Below are 23,850 nucleotides of genomic sequence, written 5' to 3' on the forward strand. Positions count from 1 at the left end.
ACATAACCAAGTTTAAATTTTATATTTTTAAAATAAAAAATAAAAAATTATTTAAGATTCTGGTTACGATTCAATAATTAAAATTTAATATTTAATTCTGATAAGTTGCACATATAAATTATTCTACACATGACAAATTTTGAAAATATTTTTAACATTTATATTTTAATTTTTTGGTAAAGATTATTGTGAATATATAAAATATTAACTTGATCAATTGATATATTTTCATTAATTTTGATGGTAAAAATATGGTGAAAGAATAGATTGGAGCATAGTTATATATCTAATATTTTTAAAGTGTGATTAGGAGAGAGATTATAATATTTAACTATTTTCTTAAAAATAAATCCCAAGCAAGGTTTTTTTTAGTAAAAATATATTAGATTTTTTTTTATCCGAAATTAGATCCTCAATTAATGAATCTTCGAGTTAATCCATCATGCCAGGGTCTAGGGATTAAAGGCACAGCAGCTTTTTTAATGATAAAATGGATGTAATTAAACGTATAAAAATATATTAGTTACAAATTATAACATATTTTTTTGGGATTTTTGGGACAGTAAATGACATAATATATATATTTTTTTAAATAAAGAAAACCCAAAACAGACAAAAAAAAAAAACCAAAGTGGTCAGGTCAGTTTTAGAGAGAGAGAGAGAAACAGTACAAGAGAGGGTGTTGTGTACACATGACATACATGCACATGGTAGTTGTAGAGAAAAAAGGAGAGGAAGAAGGAGAGAGAGAGAGAGAGAGGTATATGCATCTATTGTAGAAGAGAGCAGCACTGTGGGTTCTCCAAAGCTATAGATACCCTTTTCTCTCTTTCTCTTTAGCCAGTTTTGAAACTTGAAGAGGTTAAAAGTAAAACCATTTTTTATTGCTCACTCTATGGTTTAAATATTCTGTCTTTAATGTCAATCTCACTTTTGAAGAAGACCCATTATCATCTTCAACTTCTCTTCCCTTATTTCAATCAAATTTCTCTGCTTTGCTCCTCTTTTCATGTTGATCCCAAGTTGCATTGTTGAGGTAAGGTCATTTTTTCTTACGGTTTTTTAATATGTTTTTGAACTATTTGATTGAAATGTGGGAATTTGAATGTGGGTTTTGGAGGTAATTGATTTGGCGTTTGGTGATCTGTGTAAATTTTGGGTCTTTTGGATTCTGGCTTTTGGCTATTTGTGCTTATCTGAGTTTTCAGATTTGTGAATTCTGGATATAAGTTGATGGGTTCCCTTCTCTAATTTGTTTTTCTTTTTTGTGCTGTTTTATCCTCTTTTGATTCAATGCATGGGGTTTTATGCTATATCTGCGGCACTTCATTCTTTCTCTCATTGATTATCATAAGATGTGTAAAATTCTAGTGCCCTTATAATGAGATCTCCAGATGACATATTAGATTATGGATATCAGTTCTAGTGCTTTTCTGTTAGGAGAATTCGGTACGATTTACTGGTATTTTCGAGGCAGAAATCAAGAGTAGCTGCTGTTTTTTGCATGGCAGATTTTTGCCTTTTATTTGAGTTTTTAAGGTCTTGGAAAACAGAGTTGAGAGCTCAATACTTAATGCACGCCCTGAAATTTGTTTTAGAAGAATCCATTTAGTTGTGAGTCTGACACTTATTATCTGGCTTTATATATTGTTGTGGCATAAGTAGAATGGTTCCTTTTGTGAAATGGGATTTTGCTTAGGACACACAAGTGAATGCAGAATGACTTAGATTTAATTTGATGTCAACCTTACCTTCTCTGTCTTCAATAATAGATGACCCTACTAATCTATAGAAGCGAAGCTTGTAAAGACATGGAGAAATACAAAGAACTATGTTTGTTTCATATCAAACCATTTTTGAGGGAACTGTTCGTATTAGCCATGTTCAAGTGTGGAGTAATGGACTTGCAAAAGCCACTTTGGATGAAAGTTTTCATGTTCTGCTACCAGAAGTGTCTTACACAGAAAGAAAAGGAAATGTTGACATTTGCTGATCATTTTGGTTGATTTGGAGGGAGTGTGGGAGGATGCTTCCTTATGCAGGTTGAAGGTTTTGCATTGGTGGGATAGAAAAAATACTTGATCTCTCTCTCTCTCTCTCTCTCTCTCTCTTCCCCTTATCTGAGAGCTTTAGCTAAGTAAATTGTAAATAGTTGTAAGTTAGCTTGATAGTTTTTGTCTTCCTTGGGATACTTGTAGTATAAGGGAAGAGGTGCCCCTCTTTTGGGACTGGAGCTAACATACTTTTGCATTATTTATAAAAGAAAGAAACCATTGGAGTTTATCAAGGTTTCATCTAAATCACCTTCGACAGATTGTTGTTTTCTCATTTTAATTTAGTACACAAAAAGAGAGAATTCAACTAGTTAGTATGATGTGGCATATAAGCAGACGGTAGCAGGGTAAGGTAGAGGGTAGTATACTACATACAGTCTACAGGTATAATTATTGTCACCTGGAGCAGTTGGTAGCACTGTTTCATTTTCCAAGGGCTGGCCTACTGTTATATAAGTTGGATTACTCAATTATACCAGTGTTGAAGCTAAAACTGTAGCTTTTGTTGCTCTGCAAAGGTTCCTTCGTTTTTTTCCAACAAGAGAATGAAATCCAGACAGCTGCAATTATGGTAAGATCCAAATTCTAGTATCTTGATGATCTGAACTGAACACAAATATGTTTGTTTAGGTGTGTGGAATATAAATATGATTATGTGACTACTAGAGAACTTGCTTATTTAGTGTAATTTTTTGGGTTGCTATATCACCGTGTGATTTGTGGAATATAAATATGATCATGTGAGTACTAGAGAACATTCTGATTTATTGTAATTTTTTGGGTTGCTATATCTCCGCGTGATTTCAAGTAGTAGTTGGGTAGTTGGAATTATAGATTATAATAATCCTTTGATATGCTAAATTTCCTTTTTTCCCCTAATGTTCCTTGTGTCATGTCAGTTGTTTTCTGGATCAAGGGATTTCTATGTTGGATTGCGAAGATAAACCAACTTTATGATAAATAAAACACTAAGGCCCATGCCATATCCAATTCTCATCGATTTGCCTCAGGCTTGCAGTCACATAAAGAACTTGAAGGCATAACAGAAGATGCAATAATAAGTCTCATTTTCTGTAGTAAGATTGTTAAATCCAAGAATTTTGGGCATCTTATTCATTTGTTATTTATCCCAAAACAGAAAGAATATGGGGTATTATTCAGTTCATCATAGTTTCTTTTATTGGTTGCTGACATGCGTTTGCCAAGCCAGTCCTATTCTCTCTCTCTCTCTCTCTACACATGCTAACTAGACATCAAAACATTCGTTTTTCTATTTATGTATCATGATAGGCCTTTCTGAACAAGGCTTGTAACTTCACATCAAATGCTCTTACCATAGCTCTTGTATGCTGAATTTGATTGTGAGGAAAGAACATGAATATTCCTTAAGCATGTAGATCTTTTTTTATTAGACTAATAAAATTTCAAGTCCCATTTTGATGCTTGTTTGTTTTCTAATGCTTGAAGAAAGCATGGAGATGCTGACTTGATGGATGGATATGTAGTATAATATAATGACATATGAACCGAAAATGAAATGGTACAGCTTCTATGAATATAGAAATGGGAAGCCATTTACATCATACTAATGAAGCTGATGAGGCGTAACACTTTATGATGTCCCAATATGTTCTCTTTTTCAAGTGAAATCTTCTCTGTTTCAGTACTGAACAAACCCTCATTCCAAATTGATATGATATCTTTTTAAATCTTATCACTTCTTGGTTTTGTCCTTCTTATTTTCCTTCAGCATTACTCAAATTAATACATCAGTGAACATGATCAGAAATAATAAGTTTTCCCTTTTGGAGTAGATTCATCTGTTAAAGGGTAGATTATTTATGTGCATGCTTCGAAGCATACTATAAGATAAGAAACGATGCTGTCAAGCTCAACTGTGGGGTTTTCCCTATTAATTGCCATGGAGAAATAATTATATCCGTTGGACATAATTTTAACTGATGAAGCCTTTTTAGCCTTAAGCCTCATGTGACATAAAAATGTAACGGGAAAAATGGACGAAAACCTTTATGGTTCAAATTGGTTGGAATTGTATGTAAGATTGAGATCCCACGTGATATTATGGTTTGAGTTGAGACCTATGCCCAATCTTCTTTCTATGGGATTTTTGTGAAATCTGAAATTTTTGGGGATTTGTAGATGATGATTCTTCAGTATCTGGATTTAGACTTTTAATAGTTACGATCTCTTTCGTTGATACTTTTGGAACTTTGGGATGCCTAGTCTTTCTTCAGTTTAGAGGTCATTTTTTGGTGCAACAATATTTGGGCTTGTAACCACATCATGTAAGTTTGAGTCTTAAGTGTAACCTCTGCATACAAAATTACTGAGGGGTGGAGCTATTTCCAAAAGCTCCATCCTAGATACTCACTTGGACCAAAATTGGGCATTGGCCTTTTTCCTTTTTCAGACATGATTTAGTTCCTTGTGTTATTCATGTGTGCCTAGTGATGTAAATATTGATTGTTGTCTAGTTTACAAGGAAAGACACTAGATTATAAATTCAGGCAAGCCAAGCAGTTTTCTTTAATTGTTATCTTATCTTTTTAACGTGCCATTTATTTTATTTTTGTTAAATTGATTTCCTCCTTTAAATGCAGATTTTTCTAGCGTTCTATCATTGTATGTTGAACTGTGATTTATTGGGTGTTAAAATGCATCTCCGTATTTGTCTAAATTGGCTTTGTGTTTTAATGCAGATTTTTTCTCAACTGTAGGATCGCATGAACTCGGTATATGACATGGGTTTTTCCTTTCCAATGAACCATGAATGCTGAATGGAGATGGTGGGTAACAAGCCTTTCTGAAGATTTTATTCAGTATGTGATTAGTAAGATTTATAGTTCTCTAGGAAATAAGGCAAGAGAGTGATGAAAAAGTGTAGATAGGGAATTTAAAATAAAGGTTCTTGAGAAAAACAGGTACAGCTTTTCCACCAAATTTGGTAGTTATTGTTGAGATTTTGTCATTTTCTTCTTCTTAGGGTGATGCCTAATCTTCTAACTTAATTTTTTCCATATTTTCTGGTCGATCATTTCATGCGTATTTGAGGTACATATGGATATGTAAGACAGAAGTATGGGATTTTATCTGTTTCCTTTTTTTGTTCTGTTCTTTCCATAAATTTTGTGCAGGGGGGTTCTTTGTTGAGGTCATCTTTTGTCGGTTCATGTGCTAGTTTTCCCTCTTTATCAATTTGTGCATTTATCTATGTGTTTATATTATGGTCTGAAAACTTTAAATGAATATCATATTATCATGAAAGTACTTGTCTTGCCTAATCACATGATCAAGATTAACAATTTAGCTTCAAATTGCATAAGCCAATTCCTAAGACATGCATTGATGAAAAGGATTAAGCCAAAATCTAGCATTTACGTCTAAATATTAACGCAAAAGAACTACCAAAAAAATTAATTCAAAAACCTTCTTAAATGTGCTTATATGCAAATAAAATCCGACTATAAAATATTAATTGTAACACATACAAGATAATCTAATTCATTTTAGTAAAACACTTCTGACTTCAGTTATAACGTGAAAGGAAAAATGTAACTAAACAATTCAGGTTTTTTCTAAGGTAATGGTCTGACACCACAACATCATTGATTGTACATGTAACATTTGCAATAGTCACCAAATTTGTTACTAGCATGGTAACGGCTGTCGTGATTTGTAACAATTGTGAGTATAAAATTACCTCCATTTGGCGTTGGATTTCAGTTCCATCCTGTGATGGTTGTTATTTGAGTCCATGGTTCTAGCAATTAAGTTCAAGCTTGGATGACATTTTGTAATGTTGCCCCAGCTTTTCTTTTTCCACTAGTCTTAGGAAAATTTAGAATTAAATATTACACGAGACTACGAGAGTTTTGAGAGCACCAAATTGGAATGATCAGCATTCTACTGAAATTTTTGTGCACATAATATTTCCTAAACAAGCCTGTCAATAATCACATATGTTGTTCTTTAGATGATTAAGTAGCTTGTCATTTTTTACTAGCTTTTTTTATGGTAAAACATGCACAAATAATATTCTTTCAATGTGTGAATTTTGATATTTATTCCTCACTAAAGTTGCTGTTATGAATAGATGCACACAAACTTTCAAGCAAAAATCCAACTGCACAGTAAAACTACCTATGCAAGAATAGATTCTACTAGTTTACATAGAAGCTTTCCATGGTTTTAAGCACGCTGATAACATCTAGCAGTTTTTTAGACTGTTGATGTGTTGCAATTTATTATGAAATGGGCTGTAATGATTTCATTGGGTGAAAAACTTCATGCTCGTGACAGTTGCAGTTGCTCATGTTAGCTTGCATTTTGACATGTTTGTTATTCACGTACTGGGGACTAAGAATTGCTATTTCTATATCACATTTTCAGCTAACTACTAAATAGCGGAGAACCTTATGCATTCTCTAGGCTTTTTAGATACACTGCTTAATCAATGCTGTGTTGCCATCTAGCAAATAGAAAAATACTTTAATATATGTTGATGATGCTGTTACTGATTGATGATAGTCATACAGATGGAAGGAGTTGTTGACTTATGGAATTACATGTTGTTTGCTTGGTCAACTGTCTCTTTGGGGAGGCATAAAATATATCAAGATTCTTAACTTTCCTAACTTATCGGCAGAAAGATAGTTATATCTACTTCGAGGCTTTTCTTCTCTATCTGTCCTTCTCTATTATCTATATATCTATCTTCCTGTCCATCTATTGATCTTGCTTCTCTAATTAAAGTAACATTGATAAATGGCATTTAGGTTGGAGGGTAATATGACTTGTTTTAAGTGGTAAAAAATAATCTAGAATCATGAAAACTTACAAAAAACTTAGCCCTTAACAGAACTGAATGGAGGAAGTATTGCTAATTGATGTCCTATGTTAATGAAACAAAAGAGCATGGCACATGGTGAATTATGGGTATCCAATTCTCTTGCATTGGATTTTGTAAATGATCTTTGAGGTCATAAGTGCATTAAAATCCTCTGGAGTCCTCTTTTTTTTTTTTTTTCTTCTTTTTTATCTTTGACACAGCAGATGGAGGTACATAGAGCAGGATTAGCTTTAGCATTTCCATTTGATTTATCTGGGAATGTTGTCTTCACTTTTCTTTGAATTGGAAATGGCAGCTTGGTTAGCCAAACTTGAATCCTCCTTTTTCTTGCTTGATTTTTTCTTAATTTGCGTTTGCTTGTGGGTTTGGTCAATTTTGTGGTGGTTTAGACTAAGGAGTGGCTTAATCTTTTCATGGTCTGAGTGGCTTTATCTTTTCATGGTCTAACTCCTCATGAGCCAGCTGAAAAATGATTCCCTAACAACCAGGGCAGTTGAAATAATTAATTTTTGGGATTTTCATCTTGGTGTTTCTGTTATATCAGTGACAATTTTTCTGCATGGAAATTATTAAATGCATTTGGTTACCTGATTATTTCTTTATATTTCCTCTTAAACTTAGGATCGGTTAAAATGATCTTTTTTAGGTGCTCCCTCCATCGGTAATATACTCTTGCCATGCAAATCCATAAATTTCCCATCACGCCTCTAATTTTTTTCCTAGTGCAATTGGAGTGGAAATTATTTCTTTGCATGCAATGGATTTTGGATTTCCTTGAGTTGCATGTAATGCAAGGTTTTACAACTTTTGAGGGGAATTCTGTGGAATTTGTTCATCCATACACATTGTAGGTGCAGAGTGGACACAAGAACTACATTAGAAGTTCAACATGCCATTACCTTATATGCATCTACTTTTCTTTTGTTTTTTACTTTTTATGTTATACCTCCTTAATGTAAAGTCTTACCATACACATTGTTTTTTACTATTAGTTTTTTGCTAATAGTGCATAATTGTTCAGTCACTAATACTGGTTGTTTACTCTTGTTTTTGTTGTTTCTCACCAGTTTATGTATCTTTTAAATTTTAATGGATGGTTGCATTTGGCTTGAGAGCATATGCGTGGAAAAGTTTGGAGAATCTAGAAGTTTGGTCAGGCTGTAGTGATGACCAGTTCAGCAATTGATGATTTTCGGGGTGATGGCTTTGAGGGGTCACATCAAGAGCGCTGTATTTTTGCTGATATTTTCTTTGGCAAAGATACTGGTGGGACAGGTAAGAGGAGTATTGATGCTGGAGTTATTAATTTAAAGAGCCAGGACTGTAAGATTGCAGATCCTTCGCTGCATACTAACAATGAATACTCAGCTGTCACTACTCTTTCTTCTCCTATAAGTTTGTCAATCGAGGATTCTGATGCGAATGAGAATTCTATAGGGGCTACTGCTTCAGGCTGTTTTATGGAAAGATTTACCTTTGTGGAGGGCACTAGCCAGAATAAGACTGTCAAGCGAATGAAGTTTGCAGTTGATGAACCTTTGTACACTGAACCTGATACATTGAAAGTTCTGACTTCGTCCTTACTGCATAAAGAGATTGTTAGTGGTACAGCTGCTGCAGATATGGATTCACTGAGCCAAACAGTACTATTACATTTAGTCGAATCATCCTCTCAGGGTGTTGTATCCACCAGCTATCTGTTAAAGCAACATGCAAAAATAGACAGAAAAGGTGATGCACGCGAGCCAGATGTTCTGAAGTGCAGTTTGCCAAACTCAGATGGTGTTGCTGGCAAAGCTATTGCTTCACCTGTTTCCCAAGAGAGCTATGCAACAAGGATATTGCTTGCAAGACCTGTAGATGTTGTTGGGAAACCTGGATCCCCTTTAAATGCAGAGGAAAGAGCGAAGGCATTCAATTCTCCAGGATTGGATGTATCCATTATCTCGAAGACAGATTCTAAGATGGATCCTCGTCCTTTTCTCCAAAGTCATATCACCCGCTTACTTTCAGCTTTGGGTTGGTGTATTGGAAAGCGCAAGAGACCCAGTCGAAAATATATGGAGTCTATTTATCAATCACCTGAGGGGAGATTAATTCGTGATTTCCCTAAAGTGTGGAGGCTGTGTGGTCAAATTTTGTTCGCAAATGGATACAAGGTGGTGCAGGAAGGCAATGGTAAGGAATGGGCTGATATAAGTCACTTTTGGTCTGATCTCTCAGATACATTGACTACTATTGAGAAAGACATGGATAAATCAGATCTTGCCAAAGCCTTGGCACATCAGTGGAGTATTTTAGATCCCTTTGTTAATGTTGTGTTCATTGATCGGAAGGTTGGTGTACTGAGAAAGGGATGTATGGTTAAAGCTGCACAAAGCTTAGTGAATGATAGAAATGTGAAAAGTGAGGATGACATTGGAAAGGAGTCTGCTCAGAAAAATTTGTTGGCTTGGCATAGTGATTCTTGTCCGGTCACTAAAAGTGCATCAACAATTTGTGAAGGAAGCTGCCATGACTGTGATGTACAATCTGGCAACAGGACTTTCTCAGAATGCGGACAAGAATCAATGGTGAAAGGTCAGATGGATGTATCTATTCATATGAATGACAGAGAAGGCATGTGTTCTGATGGGATGGGAAATCAATCTTGCAGCATGTGTAAGGATTGCAGCATGTGTAAGGACAGGATAGGTGGTGTGGATATGACTGACTGGCTAACTTGTGGGACAGATTGCACTTCTGCCCAGTTGTGTAGTTGCCAATGTAATGATTTTCCTGTTACTGCTGGGAACATTATAGTGCATGGGGCGTCTGAATCTGTTTCCCCTCATCAAGACAGCAACTTAGTTGATCCAGATGATGGCACTGGTCATATGGACTCCATCCACCATGATGAGCCAACTTCTGCCCAAGTTGTGACTTCGGGAGTTTTGCAGCAATCCAGATTCAGTGAAGAGGAGGGTTTACAGTGCATTCAAGCTTCAAGGTTCAAAACAAGGGATAAAGCAGCTATGAAAAAGATACGTAGAAAGTCCAGAAAAATATCAGAAATCAGATCAACCACATTAAGCCAAAGTGAAAATATTGATGTGCTTGGCAATCCATTAGAGTCAAACAAAGTTGAAGAGAAGCTTATCAAAAGAACTAAAAAGATCTGCATGAAGTCCTCCCCTTTGGATAATTGCCTACATCAGGTGGTGAAAAATGGTACAAAATTAAAGAGTACGCATGGCAATAGTTACGGTCCCAAATACAAACAAAAGAAAACAACCGGCTGCCAAATTGATGATGATGATTTGTTGATTGCAGCCATTATCAAGAACAAAGATTTTAGCCCAGGTGCCACCAGATCTATTTCTAAAAAGAAATCTTGCATATTAAGAGCTGGCTCAAAGCACAAACGGAAAAAGGGCGGCTGCAGGCTACTCCCAAGAAATCTGGGCAAACTGGGAAAGCATTATGTGGGTGGTAAGTGGTCAAGAATGGGATCTAGGACGGTTTTGTCATGGTTGATAGATGCTGGGGTCTTGTCTGTAAAAGATGTAATCCAGTACCGAAATCTAAAAGATGATTTTGTGATTAAAGATGGTGTGGTTACCAAGGATGGCATCATGTGTAAGTGCTGCAATATGGTGCTTTCGGTTACCAAGTTTAAGAGTCATGCTGGGTTCAAGCTTAACCGACCATGTTCAAACCTTTTCATGGAATCTGGAAAGCCTTTTACTTTATGTCAGCTGCAAGCATGGTCTGCTGAATATAAGAGCAGGAAAAGTGGTACCCAAGTTGTTCGTGCTGATGAAGATGATAAGAATGATGATTCATGTGGGCTGTGCGGTGATGGTGGGGAGTTGATATGCTGTGATAATTGCCCCTCTACTTTTCATCAAGCTTGCTTGTGTACAGAGGTTTGCCATTTGCTTTTCTGCTGTGTTTTATGGTGCATTTTCTTTTCCCATAGATTTCTTATAATTATTTGTTTCCCTTTTCTTTTTTTTGTCTCAAGCAGACTATTTAGCAACTGTAAGTGTTCTAAGTTGTGGTTTAAGATGCACTGACATGGCCATTAGTGTCTCAATATTTTGGTTGTCAAATCTTTTGGGAAATAAATAGCATTTTGATAGCAATATTTATGGTCATTTTTCCTGTTTGGATTCCAAATAATTGATGTCCTTACTATTGTAAGAGTTCACAGATAATTAGTTCTGAAACAGAGTAGAATGGATGAAAACATGCAAGTGGTGGAATGACCATGTTAATTGTGCAGTTCGTTTTTTATGAATGTCAATATGACTAGTTATACGCAAGGAGCATGATGACTTCTCTCTTTGAGTTACGATTGTTTTTGTTCTAGCTACAGTAGCTAAATCAACATTTTATTTATTTATTTTACTTCAGGATCTTCCTGAAGGCAGCTGGTATTGCCCGAATTGCACCTGTTGGATATGTGGGGATCTGGTCAATGATAAGGAGGCTTCAAGTTCTGTTGGTGCTTATAAATGTTTGCAGTGTGAGCACAAATGTACATCTCCAACCTCCATTTTGTTTAGCTTGATTGTTTTCATTGAATCTAAACTTCCTTGCAACGTCCATGGATGGCTTGAGAATTGATTCAGGATGCACATGTTAAAGTATGAATTGTACATGAAATTAAAGCTCATGCTTCTTGGAGCGGGTAATTTCTAAGTAATATGGTGGCTTGAAATTATTTTTGCTGGACATGCATGTTAAAATAGAACTAGATTTGTTTCTCGTGTAATGGGGAAACTTTTATATTGTTTACTTTCATAGACAATAATGTTGAAAACTTGTTAGAACTGCAAGGTGATGACACTAATTTCGTGGATCAAAACTTGTTCTAAATCTAATCTTTTTCAGCCCTACACTGCTACTGCCAACTTCTTAAGAGATTCAACTTCTATTCTAGAAAATCTAAGCATGAATTAATGCTTTTTTTTCCCACTAAAAATAAGTCTTGTACACCAATCTTTCCAATAATTTTCCTTATGCATAGAGTGAGGAGCTATTTTACTTCAGTAGGGTGGTGCTAAATGAGCTTGGCATAATAGTCCTGTCAGTGAGCTATTGTTTGTGGTTCTCTATCCTATTAATCACAAGGATTTTATCTACATCTTTGTTGGTAATTGATTTCTCACAGCGTTTCATAATGGTATGTGGACTTGTACCCCTTCAGTTACCCTATTCCATAATATTGAGTCTCTAATTTACTGGGTGTTTATATTTTTTACAGATCATGGGGCATGCCAAAAAGGAAAACAAACACATGAAGGACTGGTTTCTGATGCTTGGTTTTGTAGTGGAAGCTGTCAAGAGGTACTTTGGCTCTATTTTCAAAGTTAGTTAATTTGTTGAGTACGCTGGATGTCAAATTGAACCCTTCTAGGAGTGTGAAGCTTCAAGTGCTTAAGAGTGATTAATTGTTGCCTAGCATGTCAATCTTGTGTATCTGACATAACACATCACAATTTGGTTTCCTTATTTCTCATGAATAACTTATTTATGTTTTCCATAAATTTGGCATGTAGCATTTAATGCAGACTCTTATTCTAATTTCCTGGAGCCAGACATGAAAAGCATTTGTTTTGGAAAATGCCAATTCCCTGATTCTTATTGAGCCCTGTGCTTTTGTAATGTTGATTTAGGATAGTTATTGCTTGCATCTTTATCACTGTTGAATGAACCTAGATGATTCAACAAATTTTGCCTGCTTTTACATATTTTAATTTCTGTACTTGTTCCCTTACAATGTTTCTACCTTGTTTTGGTAATTAATTGAAATAATCATGCCAAGATAAATAGCTTCCTGGTAAAGATACCGAACCCTTTGTTTTATTGATCATAATCATGAATGAAGTTTGTAGAGTATGTTGTGCCTGTTGGAAATAGCAAACTAGATCTATTTTAGAGTTCTATTCCTCTGCAAATTAGTTTCTGCTAAGCTTTATTGAATTTAGACTAATTGTTTCTGAGTAGCTTTATCTAGGTTAGTTTACTTTGCATTAACAGGTTTGTTTAGCTTTATAATTATTCAAATATTTAGCTTGTCACCTCCCTACAAATGGGACTATGCAAGTTAGTGCACACCAAGAGAGAGAGATCATTGAGATTGTTTGTGCAGAGAAGTGTCTTTGCACAGCAAGAGATCATTAAAATAATTAATCTCACCGTACCAAATCTGACCACTGGAGCAAACACCTCATCATAGTAAATCCTATATTTCTGTCTGACCCATTTTCCACAAGCGTAGCCTTGTAATGATCAACATTGTCACCCGCAGTTCTCTTAATCTTGTAAACCCACTTAACACCAATAGATTTGTGTTGAGGTGGGAGTGTAGTCATTGTCCAGGTGTCATTCTTTTCAAGAGCCTGTATTTCTTCTTTCCTAGCGATCTTCTAACATTCCATTTCATTTGCCTCCTAGAAGCTTAGGGGCTCATGATCAGCATATAGACACAACAGACTTGAATCCATTTCTTATCATAGACTAGCTCATTAGTTGCTTCATATAGGTATGCTAGATTCCTTGTTTGTAGAGTTGATGTTGAGCTTGAAAGGGAAGTGACAGTTTCCACTTGTTCCTTTGATTGTATTGCTGGTTGTGGTGTTGATTGACATGGTGATGTTGCTGCTGCTGCTGTCCCATCTCCTGGATGTTGATCAGCCTCATTGTCTTCTAGTACAATTTTCTCCACATTTTTGTCATTGTTGTCCCACTTCCATGCATCTGCCTCATAAAAAATAACATCCCTACTAACCAACAGCTTCTTTGAAAGAGGATCATCCAACTTGTAAGCTTCAGAATCTTCATTGTAACCTACAAACACTCACTTTACTTCACGATCATCTAGTCTCATTCGTCTGGCCTTGGGTACTTATGCATAGTCAACAATTCCAAATTTTCATGGATGTGCTACACTTGACTTGATTCCACTCCATGCTTCATAAAGTGTTTTGTGCAGAATACTTTTGGCGGGGCATTTGTTCAACAAGTGTACTGCACATGCTACTGCTTCTCTCCAAAACATCTTTGGCATCATTCTTTCTTTGGTCATATCCAGGATCATACAATTCTTTCGTTATGATATCCTATTCTACTGCAATGTGTAGGCAGCTGTAAGTTGGTAACTAATCCCATGTTCCCTGCAAAAAGATTGAAATGCAGCCGGGGTATGCTCCCCACCTCGATCTAATCTTATTGTGACAATCTTCCTAGCACTCTCATTTTCAGTATAAGCTTTAAACCTTTTAAACACTTCAAATACATCAATTTTTTCTTTAAGAAAATAAACCCCAATGAACTTAACAAAGTACACATGACCTCCAATTGACATAGGTTCAAAATGTCCCCATATGTTTGTGTGTACGAGCTGCCATTGTGTTGTTGCTCTTCGTGTCTTTCTAGTGAGGAAAGCTTGACGTCCCTGCTTCCCAAGTACACAGGTGTTACACACACTATCCAGCTCTGATACTAGATGTTGGTTTAAACACGAACTCTCTCACACACACAAAAAAAATTGAAATGAGAAGAATATAAGAAATAACAGCAACAACACTTCTCTGCACATACAATCTCAATAACAGCAAGTACACAAGTGGTACACACACTACCCAGCTCCTTTATGCTTGGTAGTCCTCTCAACTTTATCATTTTTGTACAGAAGTTTCAGGCCATTAAGATGACCAAAAGGTAGGTGCCATTTTTCAATCTCATGCTCACTCTTGTTGGATATGCAATGCCTAGCTACTGTTTTCAAAAGCAATGGAAACATTTTGTTCCGTCATCTGCACTTTAGCAGTGAGTCTCTTTTCAACATTTCTTAACTATAGAAAATTCCCTTCCATGTGGATTTCATGTCCTTTTTGAAGTACTTGTCCAAGACTCAGAATGTTGTTTCTCATGTTAGGCATGTAATACACATATGAGATGAATTCAGTTGTTCCATCTTTCTGATATATGGCCACATTTCCTTTCCTAGCAACTGGCAACTTAGAAGCATCTTCAGAACTAATGTTCACGAAAATTCTCATGCAGCTCCATAATTCATGTCCTTCCACACTTGATTTCTTGCTCCTAAATCCAGATACCAAACATTCCCACCTTCAAGCATACCACTGCCAACAACTAGCAATGTTGGTTCTTCCTCTGTGCTGTTTGATTCCTTAGCAAAGTTTGCTATGTTGTCAACTTTGTTTGTGTTGAATTTAAGAGAGAGAGAGAGAGAGAGAGAGGTTTGGGAAGCCCACTCCTGACCCAGAACAGACATACCATGTTGAATTTAAGAGAGGGAGTGAGATAGGAAGCTTAAAGTGGCATAACTCGGAAGAGCCAAAAGGGCAACAAGAAGAAGCCCAGAGGAGGCAAAAGGGCTGAGTCCACAGGAAGTTAGAATGGCCAAAAGGCCTACTCATCTCAAAAGGCACATTATGAGATGAGGTTTGCCAAGAACTTATAAGGGTATTAACTTTGGTGTTTTCAATGTGGGATTATAACATCCCCACGCGAAGCATGGATGGAAGACTAAGGCAGCATATATGAAGAGGGGGTTAGGCTTTGATATCATGTTGAAAGCCATCTTAACTCAAAAGCTTAAGCTATGAGGTAAGACTCCAAGTATGGTTTTATAATACTATTTAACACATCGTTTCAAATGAAAGCTCTTTGGGTTTGAAACTTGCACAAACCCACCATTATTTTGTGCAATTTTATTAATTTTATTAGTTAGAATGAGGGTGGTGAGATTCAAATTCATAACCATTTGATCATTAATGCTTTGATAAAAGAAACAAAGTCTGTGTTTCAAAACTGTCTTTTTTACGCAGCCAAGCCTTCTTGAAATAGGAATTGATCTATTTGTACAAGGAAACAATTATTCTAAATGCTAAATTAGTGTGCCATAAATGGTGCACTGGCCCCACATTCCTAACTCACAGGATATTTACAAAAGATTAGAGTCATCTATTGCCTAAAATAAAAGATCCTATCGCCTAAAGTAGACTTGATAAAGTTTGGACATTCGTTGGCATAATGCCTTGCTTACAATTCCAGCACTGAACATTCATTTTTCCTTCACTGTACTAAGTATTCCTTGTGTGCATTGAGCTACCATGTCTTCCACGCCCATGGTATGTGAAGCCACCACGTCCTCTTCTTTGTCCTCCTTTGATATTCTCGAGGACAAGCTTTGATAGCTGTAACATCGTCATTTTTTCAAATGTGCAATTCATGCACTTGAAGTGATCCCAACAACTCCTCCATGCTCATGCTTTCCAAGTCTTTGGACTCTTCTATTACTGTCACCTTATTCAAAACTAGGCGTTGGTGATTGTAGCATTTTCTCAAACACTCAAGTATCATCGAGTTTTTCTCCATTTCTACTCATTTGATTAACAAATCCACTTAATTTGGAATGATAATCTAACACAGCTTCACCTTCTTTCATGTGTGCTGTTTCAAACTCCTTTTAATGTGTGCAGACTTCTCTCATTCTACTCCTTTCTAGATGATTCTCAGCTTGTCCCACACTTCTTTACTTGTGACAGCTTCTGGGATCTTTTCAAATATAAACAAGGCATAGTCTTTTTATCTTTCTTCCCCTAATTCTAGTGAGTATTCTCCTGTTATGGAGCGTATGCACCTTCTTCATTAGGGGTGGGTTCAGTATAGTCACTGCTAACTATATCCCACAGATCCTGTGAGCTAAATATTGCCTTGAATTGAATGCGCCATTTTTCATAGTTTTCTCTATTGCTAGTACATGTACCTGAAGTTGTACCAGGTTAGATGCCATCTCTTCAAGATTATTTCTTCAAGCTTTGATACCAGATGCTGGTTTAGACAAAAGCAACGACACTCCTCTGCACAAACAATCTCAATGATTTATTTCTCTCTTATTTTGAACTAACTTGCACAGCCCCATTTACAGGGTTAACAAGCTAATTATTTGGATAACTATAATGCCAAACAAACTTGATAAAGCAAAGCAAACTAAGCTAGATAAAGCTAATAGAAAACTATCAATTTAAAATAGTAAAAGCTTAGCAGAAGCTGATTTGCAGAAGAATAGAACTTTAAAACAGATCTTGTTTGCTATTTCCAACATAGAAATTAAATGATCCTCCATGCCTGCTTCCCAGTTTTTCTGATTTTTTTTGTGAGATTTTGTGTTTAAACCAACAGTGCTTGCTGAATGAGCTTTCATCGCGTCAGTTTTTATTGATTCCTAATTAAGGACTTGGTTTGCTGGTGTTTGCAGGTGTACTCTGGTCTTCATTCTCGTGTTGGGATCAATAATCCAATAGCTGACGGCTTTTGTTGGACTCTTCTCAGATGCATTCATGAAGATCAAAAGGTTCTTTCTGCTCAAAGACTTGCCCTCAAGGCAGAATGCAACTCAAAATTAGCTGTTGCTCTTACCATTATGGAGGAATGCTTTCAATCTATGGTAGACCCAAGAACAGGCATAGACATGATACCCCATGCTTTATACAATTGGGGGTGAGTGCCTTGTTGTTTGCAATCCTTTTCTTTTCAAGTATCTTCTGTTAAAAGATAGGCATCTTATGTAAATATCATTCATCTTGTTTTGTGTTTGGCCAGAGTTTAGACAACCTAGGATTTGGTTTGTTGTCTATATTGCATTGAGCTAGACATGCCTCATTTTCAACAAACTGCAACTTTTAAGTTTTTTTTTTATCATAAATGTCAACAAATTTATGTTGTTATAGAACAAGAGTTGTGAGCCTATATGGATGGAGAGTATCCTGGCTTAATCATCATCTAAAATATAAAACAGTCTCATGCATCTAGTTTCTTATATAAGCATTCCCTTGCTTCAGTTCTTGACTTGCTTCAGATCTCCTTCCATGACAGATCTAGAAATGTGAGGATAGAGGTTACCTATCTTAAAAGACTATTAGCAAGTGGAAATATAAGAAAGCTTATGGCACTTAATTCATAGTGTTGATGTCATAGGTGGAGTTATGTAATTTAGCTTACTGTATTTAGAGACTAGAAGTGATGATTATAAATGACCTTTGATGCTTGTCTTTGCAAATTCTTTCAATCCTATCCTAGAGAAAATGTAATTGCACTTGATGTTTTATTATTATTATTTGCTTTCTTTTTTGTATGATCTTCAGGTCAGATTTTGCTCGTCTAAATTTCTTTGGGTTTTACACTGTGGTGTTGGAGAAAGATGATGTGCTTGTATCTGCAGCATCTGTCAGGTGATATGCATTATTTGCTCAGAATATTTAACATTTTATAATTTGAATCATGCCTGTAGGAATTACGTTACTTTCAAGTATTTTCCTTTGATTCTATGATTTTATATTTGATGCTGAAATATTTCTAGGATTTCAGTTAGACAGGTTTTATCTCCATTTATGAACCGTATTTTGTTGATGAAACTTCTTTCATGATGTGTGGCAGATTAAACTGTCTACCATCATCTGATGGTTGAGTTAGAGACACTTTGATTTTGGGATGATAGAAGAAAGGGTTTGCAGACAGTTAAAAGTATAATGAGTTTTAAAGGTCAAAGTTAAATAATGGTTTGGAAGTTGTAGGAATATGATGCTAATAAAATAGAAAAAACTAATAAGTTATAGTTCCATAAGGAAACTAAAATTCTTTTTTAAGTACTAAATATAAAATGCTAATACCTAAAAATACTAAACCATCAGATACCTAAATATCTACAATTATCATACAATATTAAAATTCCTAAATAATCAAATAATAATTCCCTTTATTGACTTTCTTGATTCCCCACCAAAGGCATGCAGTATCTTCCTAACACAACTATTTTCATTTATTTGTCCTTGACATCATCTACCTCTTATAAGTCTCAATGAGGGCGAAAGAAAAGAAAAACATCATTTATGATGCAGAGTTGTATAGACTCCTGAAACTTTCAGTAGTATACAAATCTTCTCAATATTGTTAACTGTAATCACTCTTATTCCTTAAGGTATCTTTATCATTTAGGTTTCTAAATTTGGGATTTGATGTATGGTTGAGATTTGATGTAGGAAGATAAGGAAAAAGATAGCTAACGATAACCAACAGTCAAAGGCTGGTTGTCTAGGCTAAACAACTGAAACAAGAGAACGAACTCTTTATAATATTGTCAAAATATCATATTTGTTTTTTTACAGTTGTAGCAACCTTTTGAATACTAGCAAAACTAAGTACAATAAACCCTTGTTCTTAAAAATAACTAAATCTTAGCTATCCAAATTACCATCATAACTATTACGTAAATAACCTATCAAAAGAAAAAACCCTAATTATATGAAAGCTATTGTAGTTCTAACTCCTGAATCATTCTCCTTGGGTTGGAAGAAACTTGTCCTCGAGTTGAAACTGTTCTTGCCTCAATCCTAAGGGTGTCCAAATTAAAAATCGCCTACCGTTTTTCCGTTTCATATACATGTATAGTTAATATTAGTTTTATTTCATGGTTAGGATTACAAACTTGTACTTGCAATTCATTCCCTCCCAATTCGTGTCATAGATAATAAACTGTAATCTCTATAGAAGCTTATTCTTGAATTTGTATGAAGCACGTAACAGGTTAAGCTGATGAATTCCTTTTCTGAAACAACTACAACAATGCAATCTTTGCATTTAGTTACTATGTTGTCATGGTTGTTGCTATAGTTGTCATTGTTCTCCTTATCAAGTTCATCATCACAATAAACATCGTAGATTGGTGGAGAATCTCAATCCACATTGATCATCATATATTGGCAAAAAAAACTCCGATCCATAACTCTTTTTTCTCTCAACAAATAGTGCTTGTTGCTCCTCAACTCTCTCTCCCCATTGAAATACAGTTTTTTCCCTTTTTTCAATCCACCTTACACCATATGGTTTATGGCTTCAACATCATGAAAAGAGCCTTGACCCTTATGACTACCTTCTGGGATGTATAAGGGGTTGTAGTCAACGTCCAAAGTTTCCTTTATGGCTTCCACTCTAATTTCAAGCATGGTTAACACCTTTTGCTTGAGTTGGTTTAGCATCCTAATACCAACTGATATCGCAAGAAAAGGCAAAAGATAGCTAACACAACCAAAGAAAAAAGATAACAAACTCTTTATAAAATTATCAAAATATCAGAATTGTTTTTTTACAGTAGTAGCAGTCCTTTAAATATCAGAAAAAAGAAAAAAAAAACTAAGTAAAATAAGTTCTTAGCTGTCCAAACTATCATCATAAATATTACTCAAATAAACTATTAAAAGAAAAACCCTAATTATATGAAAGCTACTGCAGTTCTAGCTCCTGCACATCCAGATTAGATTATTGAATGAAATTACTCTAGTTTGTTTGGATGACATGATTTCTTAGTTCTTCTCTTTGTGCTTTTCTCTCTCTTTATGTTTTCTCCCTTTGCCTTGCATGCTATTCTCTCCATAAGTACTCATAATCTTATTACTTTTGTTCTCAAACTGTAATTGCCTTTCCACTTTTTCTATGCAAGACAGCCCACAATTTTTCTATTTCTTAGGCAGTCTGGCCTCATTTATGCATTAAATAGTATTTTAAACTCCCCATCTAAGGGTTTAACCTTTTAGAGTAACTGGATGCTGAGGGATGCAAATCTTGTTTTACCCACCTTACCTATTTCACCAGTCTTATATAACTTTGGTAAACCATATTTGGAAGAATAAGGTTCCGTCTTAGTTGAAAACTTTTTCTGGGTCTATTATCCTCCATATGTTCCAGGTGCAGTGAAGGCTGGATAAGACATTGTCTCCAGATCTGTGTCATCTATCTTAATAGCACTGGAGTGTTGGATCACCCTTTTTTCTTTCCGTTGCCTTGTTCCAAGAAATACATGGAAATATGATGTGTGCCTTATTTGGGGCTTGGAAGTGGTGTTGGTCATAAACCTCGGAGGATTTGATATCGAATTGTTTCCTGTGTTTAAGAAGGGAAGGATGGCTAGAAACTTTAGTGATGTGCAGTGTTTGCAGTTATTTGTTGTGCTTGAATGGTGATAAATGCTAGGATTTTGCAGAATCACTCTCTGATAATCTACTTTAGGATGGGATGGTCATTATATGTTCAGCTTTTGAAGTGTTTATGAGAAATGTTCCTGGCTTTTCTGATCTTGAGAGTTGTGTTCTTTGCCCTGGATTTGCTTTGTCTGCAATTTTATATTGCAACTAAAATCTCATCTTTTTGCAGGGTGCATGGAGTAACAGTTGCAGAGATGCCCCTCATTGCAACTTGCAGTAACTACCGCCGTCAGGGGATGTGTCGACACCTTATGACTGCTATTGAAGAGGTATTTTTCAAACTAAACCCATGTTTAGGTATCAATCATATATCCGTGAAATTTAAAAAATGAAAATGAAAAAGAAGATATTACGTGTCTGTATTTATGGACTTGGAGCTATATTTTGGGTGGCAATGCCTAATTACTGTTCCAACAATTTTTTCTGTATTTAATTGGATTTTAGAAAAGCAATTTCAATACCATCAAAGCTTTAATATCTGGACTTGTATGGGTTGCCTGCATGTTTGCTAATCTGCTTTATCTTTGGGCCGCTTCTTTACAAATTTTAGGTCATCATATCCTTGTGACCCCAACCAATGTCATTTCAGATTGTTCCTTGTTGTACTTCAATTGCTCTCAAGACTCCTCATGTTTTGAGTTCTTTTTTGTTATATTGTTTTTCTCATCACTGTCATTTCTATACTGATTATTCACATTACATACTGTAGCTTGTGTTGTCACGTTTAATGGCGTTGGTTTTCAAGTTGTCACGGTTGCTGCATGTTGAGTTTTTTTATTTCTCTTATAACAAGCCTATTTTTGATCTACATTTCCATTTCCTTCCTTTTAACCTCAATGATGGTGGTCCCAGATGCTAATTTCCTTCAAGGTGGAAAAGCTTGTTATATCCGCCATCCCAGATTTAGTTGAGACATGGACTAAGGGTTTTGGCTTCATACCGGTGAGTAAAGATGAAAAGCAAAGTCTGAACAAGATAAACTTCATGGTGTTCCCTGGAACAATATTGTTGAAAAAACAGTTGTACAAAACAAAAGAAGCAGATACAGAATCAGGTGAGTATTCGTTCCCTTTTCAAAAGAAACCCAGGTTACTGTTGATCATCTCCAATTTTCTGAGCAATCGATGAATTTTCTTTGGTCATTCAGACTTGGGTGATGCAGCACCTTTAACTGAAGTAGATATTTGCCCCATGGAGTATCATGTCACCGAGTTGGTGCAGCAATCCAATGAGACCAGCTACCTTGATGAAGTTGGTATCTCAGCAGAGCTCAAACATGTTGAAAGCCAGAAATTGCAAGAATCTGAACCAAGCAGTGAAAGGGAAACTCATGATGGTGCTGAAGGACTAGGACGAGCACCACCCATGGTAACTAACCTTTCGTCTGAAGTAGGACTCTGTTCTGATGGAATGCCCTTTGTCGAGTCTGACAGAAATTTTTTCCCTAACAAACATGATGCTAAAAAGGAAGACAAAAAGACGGAAACCCAAGGTAGTGATTTGCAGGAACCACTTTCAAAGCTGTCCCGTGGAGACTTGGTTCCAGCCCTAGGACGAGGCCCAGGTGAAGTGGCCTGTAATGTTCAATGTATTAGTTATGTTCCTTCTCCGGACACACCATCACAGCAAGTCTGTGAGTTAAATGAGAAATAGAAACAAAATTGTAAACTATTTCGTTTCTCGTTGCTGCTCATCACCTCACACCTACGCACACTCATCTTGCAGCATAAAGGCAGTAGAAAATATAGGAATAGAGCAGAGAGACTTAAAAGTTTCGGCAGCTTCGGGATGGTTCTGATCCTAAAGGGTTACGAAAGGGAACAAAAGCAATGTCTCACAGTTATGCATGGGTAAACTAAACAAAAACAGAGAAGGATAAAAACTAACGCAGAAAATGCATATTTATTTGCGGGAATGGACTCAATAATGAGCTGTTCTACCCTACTACTTGTAACCCTTTTTGTCTACTCAAAGAGGAGATGAAATGATTATAACAAATTGAGAGTAGCAGTTTGCAAAATATAGGGTGTCCTAGAATCGAGGCAAACTCCTTGTTTTACATGTAATTTCCGAAAAACTTATTTTCATATTGCTCAGAAAGGTCACAATTTGACAAACCTTGAATCCTTGACAGAGAGACCGGATTTTGTATTTTTCATATTTTGCACTTTTGACTGTTGAATGAAAAAAATTGTAATAATTTTCCATTCAAATCAATTCATGCTCCATATGATATAACAACACCACAATGGTAATCTATAATCGTCCATTTCTATTTGATTTTACATTGAGTGACATTTATACACTGATAGATAAACCATTATATCTTTCCACCAAAAAAAATGGAAAGGTTAAACAAAACAACAATAGTGCAAAAACTACTTAACTCTATTATATAATACATAATATCCATATTTGAAGCATATCAAATATAAAAAAAATCTAATCTTTAAGCACCCCAATAAATATGAAGAAAATAGCCAAAACAAAATCTCACTAAATTAAAAAATAATAGCCTAATAGTTTTCAAAATTGCTTTGGTAATCAAAACATCAATGTAGTTATAACCTTATATAACATGCCTATAGACAATAGTAATTATCTTTGGCAATTATTAAATTTGCTAATTTATTCGTACCAATTAATCTTGAAATCTATAGATGGATATTGATAGGCCAAAAGCCTAGAAAACAAAACAGAAAGACCAAACAACTACTATTTGGTCAAGCTACTAAGCTAAAGGCAAATCAGATAGTTATTGCCTGGTCAACTGGTTCGGCTAAAGGCCCAACCATTCTAAAAAAAGATCAAATAATTATTTTGGCAAAAGAAATGAGAGAGGTGATTAGGATAGGGAGAAAAAAATAGAGAA

At 35.6% G+C, this 23,850-nt stretch overlaps 1 protein-coding gene across 5 annotated transcripts; it reads left to right on the forward strand.

Annotated features, from left to right (window-relative positions):
- The first annotated feature begins 691 nt into the window (after positions 1-691).
- LOC133703338 (increased DNA methylation 1) lies at positions 692-22,649 on the forward strand. Of its 5 annotated transcripts, XM_062127841.1 has the most exons (11): positions 693-1,036; positions 4,775-4,861; positions 7,992-8,199; positions 8,362-10,832; positions 11,323-11,446; positions 12,176-12,258; positions 17,201-17,442; positions 18,087-18,173; positions 21,148-21,247; positions 21,831-22,032; positions 22,126-22,649. In XM_062127841.1, the coding sequence occupies exons 3-11, from the start codon at positions 8,091-8,093 to the stop codon at positions 22,629-22,631; spliced, it is 3,924 nt and encodes a 1,307-aa protein (XP_061983825.1). In that variant the 5' UTR covers positions 693-1,036; positions 4,775-4,861; positions 7,992-8,090; the 3' UTR covers positions 22,632-22,649. The 5 variants fall into 5 exon arrangements, with proteins under 5 accessions (XP_061983794.1, XP_061983808.1, XP_061983816.1 ...); XM_062127810.1 differs by having other exon boundaries at positions 692-1,036; positions 7,992-10,832; XM_062127824.1 differs by having other exon boundaries at positions 692-1,036; positions 4,793-4,861; positions 7,992-10,832.
- Positions 22,650-23,850: the final 1,201 nt, after the last annotated feature.

The sequence above is a fragment of the Populus nigra genome, chromosome 1 (genome assembly GCF_951802175.1).
Source record: "Populus nigra chromosome 1, ddPopNigr1.1, whole genome shotgun sequence".
Classification (NCBI taxonomy): Eukaryota; Viridiplantae; Streptophyta; class Magnoliopsida; order Malpighiales; family Salicaceae; genus Populus; species Populus nigra.